This window comes from Stegastes partitus, unplaced genomic scaffold (genome assembly GCF_000690725.1).
Source record: "Stegastes partitus isolate 25-593 unplaced genomic scaffold, Stegastes_partitus-1.0.2 Scaffold1384, whole genome shotgun sequence".
NCBI lineage: Eukaryota > Metazoa > Chordata > Actinopteri > Pomacentridae > Stegastes > Stegastes partitus.
The window spans coordinates 113,463-128,313 of NW_007579115.1; the positions used below are offsets into that span (position 1 = coordinate 113,463).

At 43.4% G+C, this 14,851-nt stretch overlaps 1 protein-coding gene across 1 annotated transcript; it reads right to left on the bottom strand.

Annotated features, from left to right (window-relative positions):
• Positions 1 to 620: 620 nt before the first annotated feature.
• On the bottom strand, positions 621 to 14,341 carry wdr81 (WD repeat domain 81). Its single transcript, XM_008299159.1, has 12 exons — positions 14,108 to 14,341; positions 12,869 to 13,374; positions 8,619 to 12,190; positions 8,428 to 8,535; positions 8,063 to 8,262; positions 7,690 to 7,871; positions 7,339 to 7,504; positions 6,589 to 6,754; positions 5,649 to 6,464; positions 5,393 to 5,538; positions 5,042 to 5,224; positions 621 to 2,475 (listed from the first exon to the last, which is right to left on the bottom strand). The coding sequence occupies exons 2-12, from the start codon at positions 13,228 to 13,230 to the stop codon at positions 2,149 to 2,151; spliced, it is 6,228 nt and encodes a 2,075-aa protein (XP_008297381.1). The 5' UTR covers positions 13,231 to 13,374; positions 14,108 to 14,341; the 3' UTR covers positions 621 to 2,148.
• Positions 14,342 to 14,851: the final 510 nt, after the last annotated feature.

Consider the following 14,851-nt stretch of genomic DNA (forward strand, 5'->3'; position numbering starts at 1 on the left):
AGTAAAAGATTGGCACTTGCTCAGCAAGCAGTTAAATATCAACTTACATTGATCGGGGCCTCGTTTAAGCCACTATTTGTTTGTAAATGTAGCTGCTGAGACTCTTCCAGGGTTAAATATTGAAGCCCGACACACGTAACTATTTTGCATGTCTGTAGGCAGGTGATAATATAATGACACAACTAGATCTTTGACAGGAAACATGACAGCTTATTTGTAAAAGTGTGGTTAATCCAGCTGTGTGCGCATAAACAAATAGAGACACTCATTTGATTTCAGAGAACACAATCCCACGTTTCCCAGAAACTCCCTCGATTTGACATATTACCAACTCCACGGAACATTCAGCAGCACCCGACTGCTCTGTCCAAAAGTCACCGTTTGGTCTTTTCACCAGTTACATCTTTAAGAGCCTTAAAGATAGAAGCAAAAAGGAACTTTTTGAGCAGATTTGCTCACAATTCACCGCTAAGCAAAACTGATATCTTCCAGGTCACATGACTGCCATTTGCAAACACAGAGAGGACTTTGTCCAATGTGAGCTCTCGTGAATCAGCCAAGATGTGAAGGCAAAGCTTGGGAGTCATGATGAGTCCAAGTGAATCACACAAGAACACAAACAACTTGGAAGTAATCTTTATTAATCCAGTTAATAAATACGTGTTTTCATTGACTTCTCATAAAATGTTCAGAGATAGAATATCAATTGTAACCAATTATCAATGTGCAACTACAAACGTTCTTTTTTTAAAACAGAGTTGGTCATTTTGTGATTGAGCTTTTACTCCAGGTTTACTAAAAACACAAGATTTCAAAAGGTGTTGTACACTTATCAGAGCATTCTGAGCTTTAGGCAAATAATTAGAAAAGTAGGCAAACTGTTTCACAGCATGAAAGCCCTGAAATCCCACAATGAGCAGAGCTATGACAGTTGGATGCTACCGAGCTTTGAAAAGAGTCAGATTAATGAAAACTGGACTGAGTTTAAGGAGCAAACAAAATCTACTGTGTATTCATTTGCATTACACAATCAGGAGCGAGTTAGACCACATTTTTTTTTATTAATTTATAACTTCTGTTGGCATTTTTTTTTCAGCTTATTCATATGCAGTTACATATAAAGGTTAAAATACAAAAAACTGTTTATCTTGGCATTGACTGTTCCTATGTTAGCTTTTAGAGTCAGAAATTAGAAAGTGGTGAGTCTAACAACTGGTATGTCCAGTCGGATCAGCATCCGCCAAGATACACTCCCAGTATAATGTTGCTACATGTTCTGGGTGCTAAATCAAGAACACCTAAACATGGTTTAGAAACTCCCGAAGCAACTTCAAGTAATTTATTAGCAGATAAAAACATTCAGTCTTTAAAATCTGAGTGAGAATCTAAATGTTACAATTCAGGCCATACTTGTGCAGTAGATTAAAGGCTGTGCATCGGTAACTAACTTTTGTACGTGACGACAACTGAGGCGTCTCCTCTCTGAGAAGGAACACGCAGGCTGTCCTCGTTTATTGTTCATGATGTATACACAAACTACTGTGAACCAGCTGTCATGAAACACAGAGTAACGCTAACACAAACGATTTGATCTACAAATACTGCATAGTTTAATCAGTGCATTTGGATACGCATGATGATTCTATCATTAAGGGAAATGGAAGGTGAGGTCGATGTATTTTTGGTTTTGTTATGCATCTATTTGGAAAAGTGTAAACACTACATAAGACCTTCCTGAGCATGTCTTCCAATTCATTCTTTTGAACAGAATATCTGACCGAGTCAAAAGAATAAATGACCTTGTCAAGATGAGAATTTCCCATTATATACTATACATCTATAGGCTTTTAAAAAAATCAAGGAATTTATTTTCAATAGACATGATAAATGTGAATAGCGTGGCACACGTGTCTGTCCATCAAATTCAGTGCCAACAGCCAGACTGGCAAGATTGGGTAGACATGAAGCTTATACGATGCCTACTTGTGCTGCCTCGTTCAAAGAAAGAATTTAAAGGAACTGACAACCTGCCCTACCAGCACAACTGACCTCGAGCACAGAAGGGGCCGAGAGAGCTCAGAAACCGGGTGTCTTCAAGAGTAAGACACGTTAAAGGTCAGTGGAAAGAGCGTTTAGAGAGCTATTGATTTAAGCTAATAACCTAATGGCACCGTTGTCAGAGCCCAGCAGCAGAAGCCTCTTAGTGGGCAGGACCGCCAGGCTGGTCAGAGTGCCGCGCAAGTTCTCTGAGCTCAGCTTTGTGCTGGTAACGGGGCTCAAGGAGATGTCGGCCATGGAGTACACCCCGATCTTGTTAGCCACTGTTCCGGTTACAATCTGGGAACCGTAAAGATCGAAGGCGTGGATCTGGTCGGACTGTGACCTGTACTGGCGAAGAGGCTTGTGCTCAAGATCTTTCCACACCGTCAGCGTGTAGTCGGTGGAGGAGCTGATGACCAGGTTTCCTTCTGCAGCCTGAAAAATAAAAGCAGAAACAAAGCTAGTGACTACTGATGTCTGCTAGTAAACACTGCCCATATTAAAAGTTTTCCAATGTAATTTCTCAAGATTTGTGATGAAATGCCAAGCAAAGCAATCCAAATGGTCTTGCAAATACCCTAATGTTGAAAAGTGTGACAAAGAAAAAACTAAAAAACACTTAAAGCAGACATATAGCCTAATAAAACTGGAAGGTTGTTTATTTTATTTCATGAAAACAGAAACATGTGCCACAAGTATTCAGACAGATAAACCAGCCTACAAACCTATTTATTTAGATCTGTTTCCTACTCATTGTCTAAGGCTACTGACTCCCACTCTTAAGCACACAGATTGAGATACAATGAAAAACAAAATGCAACTGACAGTGTTTCTGTATCCACAAAATTTGAATCTTTAGCTTGAAGTAAGTTTTAATGCAATCTCCGTTTACTACAACATTAACTTTTATTTTATCATTTTAAATTTCCCTGCAAAAAACAAAAACAACATGTTGTTACAGTTTAAATCTAAGGATAAGAACGAAGCATCTCAGTAATATAAATGTGCCAATGACAGCCACCGTGGGCTTTCTAATGAGTAACCTGTGTCCATATTTGCCTAAACTTGTGCCTTTAAAACTAGAGCTACAATCCTTGACCTAAATTGGGGTTAAATAAAGTTTGCGCTTTGTTGACAGCAGGTTGGGTACAACTTTCACCATCTCTGCACAACTACCTTGAGGGAATGTCAAAATAAAAGGCACTTGGCTCATTGTCTTCTTTATTATTTATCACATGACTACTGAAAAGTACAGCCACACCTTCGGGCTTGAGCATCTGATTTGGTTTCAGAAAATAGTACCTGGCTTAATGCAATTTTCTGGGATTTTTTCTCTTTGGGACAGTGCTGGTGTCATGCAATAGCAAGTGTTTACATACATGGTACTACATTAAGTTAATACTACACCTATTAAATCACATGCTAAATGCACATCAAACAGCAATATTCCTCTTTCTGCCTGTAGCATTCGTTTTCAAAGTTCTCAACCCAAATCAGGCAGTTCGAGCATCAACGTGAAATTTTTCAAGAACCTACGTCGACAACTCAAAACGAGGTCTAGGTCAGACATGTGATGTATGTGACGTGTGCATGTAGTGTGGGTTTCTCAGAGACAAAGGGTCAGCACAAGTGACTAAGTGATTAACTGGCTGATGTGCACAGCGTGAGCTGTGACTTTTACAAATGTGCTCATCCAAAGGTTTCCTCTGTTTGTCTGACTGAGTCAGACTTTTCCAGTTCATGTTTTTTTTTTTGGTTTGTTCGGTTTTTTTTTTAAATAAAATGGACAACAAATAAAAATAATTTACCAATCATGCAATTCTAACAATCACACTCTGAGAAGAGAAACTGTTTCTGGGGTTTTCCAAAAAGTTTAAGTGTCAGAATACAAAGTTTGACCACAGCATAGAGTGCAACTGCCAAGTTATGTCACACACTGCACAGCCCACGTCTTCTGTAAACAACTTGACTGGTACTTGGTGTAACAGGAGTTCAGGTTAGCGTGCGCTTACCATGAGATCAAGGTGTTATTTTTGTAAATCAAAAAAAACAAAAAAACAACAATCATCCACCTAACATTCAACAAATCAAATATCGTTGATACCTTTAGAGCTGAATGAACATAGATTATAAAAGGTGTTCAGTGTTCATCTACTTGAAGTTTTTTTTAAATGTTTGTTTTTGTATTGCAACATAAATTTGTTATGGAAATATACGTATTTTTTTTAACCGACTGACAAACTATAATGCAAAATAGTTGCATTATCATGGTATGGTAATGTAGGAGAAAGGAAAGCATTTTCTGTCCTTGTCTGTACATTTAGAGAAACTCAAAAATGTTGGCCGCTAAACTCAAATTTTTTGATTCATTCATTCCTTAATCATGCACCTCTTTTCAAAATGCTCATATTATTAGCCTTACTTTTTCTCTAAAGACCGTTTCCAACAGCAGTTTTATTAAAAGCCACAATTTTTAATCTATTCTAAAAGCATCCGCTTATTTATGCATTCAATAAATCGACTGAAACTAATCCCAGTTTGTCACTGTTAATATTTGAAGAGATGAAATGTATATTTAAATCTTGTAAATAACTATTACAAATTGAGACTGTATTAAGAAATGCACTCAAAGGGTGCACTGCTGAGACACTGATTTGTCTATAATAGCAATTAATGTAATTTAATAGCGATGTTTGAGTCCAGATGACTTTTTGCAGCATGTCTCACTCCTCTCTCCTCTTTCTTGGCTCTTCACTGCTATCCAGTGTTTGAATAAAGGCAAAGATGGCAAAAAATACAAATGAAATCCACTTGTTCACCACGTAGGTAACTTTTGCTTTCAACAGCCAAAGCTTTGTGGAATCTGCTTTACAGGTAAGTTATCTTCCAGTTGTCAAAACATTCCTGACTATTGACTGAGGGTGTTAACCAGAGATGGGGTTCAGTTATACGGATGTAATGGACAGAAAACTACAAACAAAAGCTCACAGTAGAAGTGTACCTTCATCTGGAGGATATCTCCCTCGTGTGCTGGCCAGCCCCTCAGCACAAGTCCTGTGCGTGCATCCAGCAGAACAATGAAGCCAGATGAAAAACCTGCAGCCACTGTGCGTCCTGAAGGGCTCACTGCCAGGTAACGGATGAGCCCAGCACTCACATTGTTGTATGCCAGACGAAACTCATGCTGGGGACACGGGGGAAGATTTGTCACTGTCAAGTCTGAAACAACTCTATAGCGAGGAAGTGTACAAAATGCTACCATTTTGAAAAGACAAAGACTAATAATTGCTGAGTGGTGTATGTATAGTGGTGTAAGTCTCGACAGAATGAGGTTCCTGAGTGAAATTCTTACCTGCAGTCCTGGTTTTCGAGGATCAATGAAGCGGAGGACAGAATCGGCACTTCCAAACACAACACTGCAGTGTGGAGCTGGCATGGTGGTGACAGCCGTGATGGGACTCTTCCCATCCACAGCTTCATATGAACGGATGTGCTTACCTGAGGACCGGAGATAGAGCACACTTACATAAAAAAAAGTATGCAAACAAAACTGCACCCTCCTGACTTCTAATCATGAGCACAAATGCATCACACTTGATGTCTCTCACCTGTGTACTGGTCCCACAGGTGCACGGTACCATCACAGCTGACTACTTCCTGCGAAGCCTCCAGCTGTCCAACATAGAAGACTGATTTCCGATGCTCGCTATACGTCAATCTGGGCTCCACCTCTTGAGTCCCGTCACCGTGATTATAGAGGGGCCACAGCTTCACAGTCTTGTCTTTACTCCCAGAAAGGAAGTAATCCTCTCCTGCCAGTGGTGCCAAACACTTTGTTGTGCCTGAGTGACCCAGGAAACTCTGCAGCCTGATCTGGTGGAAGTGGAAATGTGGATCTTGTTGATTGAGACCAATCTCATACTGCCAGTACGCCAGCCAGTTGCCCTGCAGGGAGCGGCTACTTCGAGGGAGCTCCTGCTTCAGGGCACTGTCCTCCGGGGTGGGGCTTGTCACCCAGGAGGAGGAGAACGACATTGTGCCAGTAGTTGGAGCGGTGAAGGTGGAGGCAGTGGTGATGATGGGAGTGCTATGGCTGGAGCGTCCCCAAGAGTTGGCCAAGCCAAGGTTGGGGCTGCCACCATAATCAGTGTCCCGGGACACTTGGATACGATTCCCCACCAGGTGACTCCCAAATGTGCCAGACTCAGGGATGGAGTCTCCCAGTGGGGTGGAGCTAGTTGAAGGTGCAGGGAATGGGCTACAACCCATACGTCTGCCAAAACCAGAGGATGCAGGTGGCTCCAACCTAGACGTTGCGGTGAGGTTTGTCTCTGTACTCCCCTGACTCACACTCTGTTGGTAAGACTGGGCCAACTGCCAGACCAGCTCGTGATTGGGAACCAGTTTCCGAATTGCTGTGTCACCTACAGAAAGCACAACAGAACAATGATTTTCAAAAGCGATGTAAAAAAAAATTAGCACAGAGTATACTGCCTCCTTTCCACGAGAGGGGGTATTTTGCATGACAAGAGATGAGCCATTTCCTACCTATGAGACAGTAGAAAGGGATGTAGGAGGCATAGGCCATCTCAGGGTTAAATACAGTCTGCAGCTCCTCCAAAACTGCCATCTCATATGTCACATTTGACTCTTGAGGGGTGCAGACATCCACCACCGTCACTTCTCCCACAACTCTGCGAGGCGCACTCTCCAGCTACAGTTAAGACGAGACAATACTTTTTTAAAAAATATTTTCAACTCCTTTCACTTATTTCTATTCCAAGAAATATGTGTAACTGCAGGGCATGTTTTTACAACTGATGCAACAGGAAAAACCACCCTGCCACGCTCACAAACACATGTAGTCGTTTTCCTTCCTTCTGTCAGTTTGTATCCAAAGTTTCTGTCTCACTTTTATTTATTCATGTTTTCGTTTGGTTTTATGTCATGTGTTTTTCATAAAGCTCTTTGTGATAGATGTGCTTGTTGAAAGTGTTCTAGACACAAACGCAACATGACATTTGTTGTGTTTTATTTATTGTTTATGTGTATCTTTGTGAGGACAAATCTGAGTGTTAGAACCAGGGAGTGAAGACATTTTTGAAAAGTGAGGATATCTTGGCTCACTTTGGGACATACCTTCAAACAACTGTCGGAGGGCAGAGATTTAGTTTTAGTGTTCAGGTAAGATTTAGGTGTTGGTTAAGATTTGGCATTTAGTTATGATGGTTTGGGTAAGGGGATACAAAGGTGTGTGTGTGTGTGTGTGTGTGTGTGTGTGTGTGTGTGGATGCCTACCTGGGGCTGCAGGGAACGCAGCAGAGAGAAAACAGCAAAGAACCGACAAAGAGTGTCAGCCATATGCTGCTGCACCATCTCCCTCCCGATGCGCAGACAGATGAGAGCCATCAGGCTGAGTGTCTTGAGACAGACGGCAGTGCGAGTTTGCACCCCACTGGGGAATCTACACAGTGCAGCAGAATAGATAGAACCAAGCAGGGGATGAAGGACAGATCTACTGTTGCTTTTTTTTGTAATTACCCTCTATTTCGACCCAAAAATGAAAAGACATGGCACTTTAAAGTACATCACTTCAGCATGTTTATATATATATATATATATATATATATCAGTTTGTGTGTTATTTACCCCATTTTAGGAGTGGTAAGCAGGTCCAATAGTGGCAGCAGCACATCCTGATTGATCTTCATAAGCATGTCCATCAGGGTGGTATCAGACAGAAAGACTATGATCTTCTGTGTAAGTGCAACAGCACCAAGCAGACTTGCTTCCTTGCGTGTGTTAAGACGCTGTGAAGAAGGTGGAGACACCTGGAAAAAACAGGAACATTTGCAAAATAAAAGCACATTTTGGTAATATTTCTGAACACACTATTGCCTGACAGCATCCTTTCGTGCAAACTTAGAAACAAAATTAGTTTCCCTATGAATTAAAACTAGTTTCATATTGTAAATGGGAAGATTTATTTTATTTGTGATTTCTGTAGCCATTTTTTCCTTACCAAATATCCTATATAAGGCAGATACTGGTAGGTGAGCACAGGCTCTCCATAAAGTTGAGCTATGTAGATGAGACAGTCTAACACAGGTCCTGCTGTGTGGTCACCAAACACAGGTTTCTTCTCATACACATTGCCCATTCCCACACTCTCCAGACTGTTCTCCTCACACACTGGGGCCACAAATTGGTGGTTTTCAGGTCCTGCAGACAGAGAACATGATAAGAAAAGGGTGGAGAAAACATAAGCAGCAACACAGCATTGGTTGGAGACTATACATTTCAAGAATACAAAGCATGTTGTTATTATTATTATTGTTATTATTATTATTGTTATTATAAGATTATTAAGCTTTTGAGGTTACGCACCAATGTAACAATTTGTGAGCAATCGCAGCAAATTTCTGGCTACATATCGCGACGTCACCGTTGGTCCAAGTTTTGCTGATAGCCATCGAACTGTTTTGCAGACTGTATCTGTATGTGGAAATATGATTAACACATCAGACATAATCAGATAATAAAGAAATGTTTTACATCAGCCTCCATCCTTTACTCACCAAGAAGAATCTTTTGCTCTTTCTCCTCAGACTCCTCTGATGGATCATGGTCCTCCTCTTCCTGTCCTGCCCCCATCCTTTTCTCAGTCTCTTCCAGTGTCATTCCATTCACAAACTCTCCCTCTAGAGTGGCAACCGTGGCTCCCGAAGCTTCTGTGCAACCAGAAAGCGTGAGCTCAAGGTTGAGGACAGTCGGGTCGTCTGTCCCCTCTTTACTCTCATTAGTCTCAGTCACCTCTTCTTCCTCCAACTCTCCGCCCTCCTCTCCTTCGCTGGCGTGTTTCAGATCTTGGCTGCTGTCAGCGGATTTTAGACTGGCTCTGTCCCGCATTGAGTCATCACCCAGAGAGAGTTCACTTGTGCTGCTTTTGTCGCTTAGTTTCCCCACACTTAGAGACTCCTGGTCCTGATCCTTGGCTGCAGAGTTCTGGCTCTGCTGTTTCCCAGCAGCCACCCCTGCTCCACTGTTGACATAGAACCCATTCTGAAAGTCCTCTGCCTCTGACAGAAACACTTGATCACTAAGACTGATGCCAGAGGAGTAGTCAACTAGCCCAGTGTCTCCGACTACCCCCACTCCTCCGCTGGCCCCACTGCTGCCTCCCATGTTGCCGCCAACAGACCCAGACGATGCCCGCATCTCCCCACACTGAAAATCCTCCTCCTCCTCCTCTCCTAAATTACACATGCCAGTCCTCAGCCCTTTACAAGCTTCCCCTCCAGAGCCTGAGATGCCGCTTTCAAAGCCAGTGATGACCTGCAGGACGTGGGGGAGTAAGCTGGACAGAAAGGCCTGCAGGCCGAGCCTCACAATCAGCTGCAGAATGAAACAGTCTGTGTAGAGATAGAAACGCCCGCGTAGACAGTGAGGGTTTTCATAAACATTGATCAGTGGCTTCAGTAAGTACTTGCTTGCATTTCTGGGACCCAGAACTCTTGAGATGGGCTCAAAAAGGTACCAAGCTGCATAGACAGCAGTGGACTCCTCAAGCATGAGAGCAAGGATGAAGGGCAACAGAATCTCAAGGCCCTCTGCTGTGATCTTATTCCGCAAGAGGGCTTCCAGCTGCTGCCACAAATGAAAGACAACATCTCTTCCTTGAAGGCTACACATAGTCCCCATCTTGTTATGGTAGGAAAAGATAAAGCAATGAAGGGCTGCAAAATAGGAAGGGAAAGGAAAGGGGGAGATGATGGAGTTCAATAACTGGTGAGGGTTTGGAGGGGGGAGACCATCGCAGATGGGATCATATTTGAAAAGGAGTGGATTAGGGCAATCTGGTGTTTCTCTGTGTGCTACACCAGAGTGCTTCTCTATTAGCAGCAGTGTCTCAAGAGCATGGTGCAAACACAGTGGCACATCACGGAGGTTGGCAGAGCATAGCTTCATAACGGCTTGGAAACGCTGCCTGAGGGGGGCGCCAGGTTTCAGTCCTCTCACTTTAGCAGAGTAGAATATCTCAGCGATGAGAACACCAAGGGCCTGCATGTCTCTTTGGTAGAGTTGTGTAAGTGAAGGTAGAGACTCAATTATCACACCCTCTCTCATACAGTCCCTAGACGCTGCAGGATGCCAGACTTCAGCGTGAAGACTTTTAACCAGGAAATTGTTCAACTTTTCCAGCTCTTCCAAAGGCTGCAATGGGTTGAAGCCTTCAGGGAGAATGAGCTTAATTTCTTCGGCATTGGGGGCAGTTGCACTCCCTTCCCCATGTTTTTTGTTCATTGGCCCGCCTCTTTGTAACATGGCACTTCGTAAACCAGGACCTATGCCACCTGTGAAATCGCCGGGGAATGAACTCGGAGACTGAGATACAATAAGTGCTGTGTGCTCTCCCCCCATCTTTCCTGCCACTGTACTGATGCTTGGCAGTGGCACAGAGCATGATACGGAACTGGATGAGCCAACAGATGCTAAGGAGTCCAGAGCTTCTGTACCTTGTTCAAGCTCTTCATCTCTGTCCACCATGGTCCAGCCACTTGACTCACACCCTGTGGACTCTGGCACCATCCCATCCACAGAGTCAGTCATAGTGTCTACTGGAGGGATGTGTAGAGAAGGCACATTAAGAGCAGCAAGGCCGAGGAGGGGAGGCTCTGCTGGGGCGTACTGGGAAGGAGATAAGCGGGGTGGGTGGGGCTGGTCAAACAGCTGAACTACACCATATGTAGTCAGATTGGTGTGGTTGTCCACCAGGTGCAGGCACACATTCTTGGCCTTGACAGCTTCTTTCCCTGACAGCTTATAGCCAAATGTGAGGTCGATCCAGTGATGCAAATGCTGGGACACCTCTCTGCTCTCCAGAAGGCGCCGATGGACCTCAATGAACTCCTCACAAGACTTGCACCAGGAAGGCACATCCAGGTCGGGCATGTCAGGATGGATTGAGCGGAAAATGGAGGGGTCTGTGTAGAACTCTGGAATGCACTCATCTGGGGTCCAGCTCTGCATCCGCTCCATACTGGCTGGGTATTCATTGGGCTCCCACTGGGATCTAACATGGCTGCACAGCACTGACTTGGGTGTCTGCCGGGCTTTGTAGACATAGTAGGTAATGTCTGAGAGCACGTCAGATATGTGATGAGGTACATGGAGGTGGTCAGACTGTCCAGCACCGCCGGCACCCACACAGCCACCGAGGTCTCCACCTACACTGCCTCCACCGACCCCATTACCGACTGCAGCAGCCAAAGCCTCTTTGGTCATCTCATACGTGAAGTCAAGCTGCTTGTCTCCCTTGTTCAGTCTAAACTTTGACCTCCTGAGGTCCCGAAATTTTCCAAATGGCACAGTGAAATCCACGACCCAAGGCAGCACCGGGTGATAATTCGGGTCTCCTTCTCGACGTCCTGCTAACCTGTTCAGTTCCATCAGATAGCGGAAGTTACTGACTCGTCCATGAACCCAATCTAGAGCCAGTGTCTTCAGCTCATCAAAGCAGTCTTTGCAAAATCTTTTGTTCTCTTGGCTCACACATGCACTTTCCCTTGGCAGCGTACTGTTTGGCTCGTGTCTGCCGCTAACATCCCTGTCTGCATTCCCCTCCATGCCCAGTTCCTCATAATGGGCTAGGTTGAGCTTGAGACGGCTGCAGAGCTGCTCATCTACTGCTATGTCCTGAAGAGACAGCTCTCCGCAAGACAGACCTGCTGCATGACAAGCCTGCAGGGCTATTAGTAACTGGTAGAGGATGAACAACACTTTGGCATGGCTGTTAGCAAGCTTGGCTGGGCTGAAGGACACAATATCATGAAGTGAATACTGAGTATAAGGTAAAATCACATACAGCATTTCTGCTGTCTCAAGCAGACATTCTGCAGGCAGAACATTAGGACACAGGTGGTCTGACTGAGACTTGGAAAAGCAAGACGAACTAGATGACAAGTAGTTTTCTTTCTCTTTCTCTCTGGCTGGAGACAGAGATGGCGATACTCTGTCAGATGAGATAAATGTGGAATTGAAGAGCTTCTGTAGCGCATGACGCACGGCATCTACAGCTGCAACATGCATCTGTTCACTGGCTCCCGCATATGCCTGGACAAGTTTGTAATGAGCTTCACGCCATAGATTCCTAAAAAAGACAGAAAGCCAACATATTACAATCTTACACATGTTTAACTTAATGATTTTGTTATTTTTTTTCAACAGTCAGCCATGGTAAACCATTAAGGCTGACTGTTTGACTTTAAGACCATTTCAAAAGCTATTAAGAGTAAATTATTAAGCAACCCTACAAAGAAAGAACAACAAACCCAGTCTTAACTAATGTATCAAAAAAATGCCATCTAAATACAAAAATAAAATGCTAATAAGTTCTAGTTTATATGAAGAAAAGCTCCAGGTGTATTCGTGCTGCAACAATTACTTTCATTATTTAGTTAAACAGTCACTTTTTAAATTATTCATTTATTCTAAAAGAGAGAAAATAGTAAAATAAATAAATAAAAATACACATGTTCACAAAGTCTACTTGTTTTGCACCAAATTAGTGCTTTTCAGAGTAAAACTGAAGAATGGTAGGCTTTTTTTGCTAAACAAAAGACTTCAAAAAGTAAATCAGTTATCAACATTTATGAATCAATCATATATTAACCAATTAAATGATAAAGTTCCACCTAATAACCACAAAAAAGCATTTTTCAAGTCTTTGGATGAGTTATTTGTTATAGGAATGGCACTATTTAGCACTGAGGGAAGCTGTAAACAACACAGTCACATTTTACTGTATTATTTAAAGTATGTACGGTACCTGACATTATGCTGTGACACACACTGCATGGTTTTGACATAGGAATCCTGTGACAGGAACTCCATCTGCTGACTGCATGGGTCTCTGGCCAATCTGTAGCTCAGCTTGCTCTTCCTCAGACCCTGAATGCACACTCGAGTCCAGCCGGGCGGCAACTTCGCCTGGGAGGATTGAAGGTATGTGCAAATTTCTGCCTCGCTGATGCTGTCGAAGCGGGCGCAGCGCATGACTCTCCTCTCCCTCAGGCCCACCACCCAGCGTGCAGGAACAAGGGCTACCAGCTCTCGAGGACGAGGCCCCGGGCCTTGCTGCCGCCGGTCAACCCCCAAGTCTCTCTCAACTGCCTGCATCAGCCAATCCATGGCCAGTCTCCAAATGCTTGTTCAGAGGTACACTTTTCAGCTGCGTTCACCTCGCCGTCTCCCACCGGGGATAATTTTCAGGCATCCATGGAGGAAGAAATAAAAGTCATCAAGGGCAGAGATAATCTCCACTTCCACCTGCGCCTTTGAGGAAATACAGTAATTAAAAGGCATAAATGGACAATTAGATGAGCAACTACTGGAACAGTTATATAGCTGTGCAATATGTGTAATGAGGATTTGAATATTTTCAACAGAGGAGAATATAAGTTGCTGTACAACGTAATGCTGATGAACAGAGACATCCACTTATCTTTCTCCAACTCCCTGAAGCAGAAGCTCAGCTCACATGACTAAGCTGCCTCTACCCATTACGACTACATAGTTTTAGCTTCCTGACAAGCCTGTCGGTTTATTTTATTAATTTAAACTGCACTTCACCATAAGGACACTGTCACTCACTGCTTCTGGCCAAATGTGCAAGTTGCAATAATGAATGAATTTTGTATTTGTTGCTAGCTGACAGGCAGATATAATATCCCAGAAACAACAACAACACCATAAATACTGTCATTTTAAAACTATAAAATGTAAATGCATTTAGTTAGAACCACCTTTTAAACATTATAAGTAACAGAAACTGAGTTGAAAGCTTGAAGAAGCTTTTTAAGGAAGTAACGTCGAAACTTATTGCTAGCTAACAGTTAGCTTAACAAAGAGGCTAACGCTACGGTAGCTTATCAAAGCAAGCAAAAAGCCGTCAAATAGTTACAAACGTGTTAAAAAGCAACCCCTAACAAAGACGTATTTGATGTAACACAACTGTAATTACAGAATAACAGCCAACACCGGCTGCGCTTGCTGTTTAGCCGCTCACCTCTCACCACTTGTAGCCGCTGACAGCTAGTTAGCGCTAAGCTAACGGTGCGCCGCCGGTTTCATGCATGCCGAACTCGCACGACGTTGACTTCACAAAGCTGGGAGACGCTGCGGGGTGACACGGATCTGCTCCATGTTCTGGCGTTTCACCGGGTGCGTGTCGGCGGACGGACGGCGCTCGGTCATCCGACTGTGTTTTGTTCTGGGCTAGTTGGAGCCATGTTTTAGAAGCGACGCCTCACGTGACACAACAGCAGCCCCATCTCATGTGACACGCGCTGCAGAGCTGTACAGGAGCGACTTCCTCAACGAGCTCACATCTGACGAACAGCAGCAAGGATCACTCGATAGGGAAGTATAGACTCTTAAGTGCACTGTCGATTCAGTTCAGATCAGTTCAGCTCCTTTGTATAGCACCAATCCACAAAGGAAGTCATCTTAAGGCAATTTGCATGATAATGTGACAACCTTACTGTATTATAATATGGAGAGAAACCCACAAATCATAGAGATTACCTTCAGCAACAGTGGAAACAGGAAAATTCTCCTTTAACAGGAAGAGATCAGGCAGGATGGACATCTGCCTTGACCGTTTGGGCTGATAAGATAAGATAAGATAAGATAAGATAAGATACGCCTTTATTTATCTCACAAGGAGAAATTCACATCGTTGACAGCAGCTTTCAACAGACGTACACAGATACGACACAGGAAAAAACAAAAAATAAAAAATGTACATATA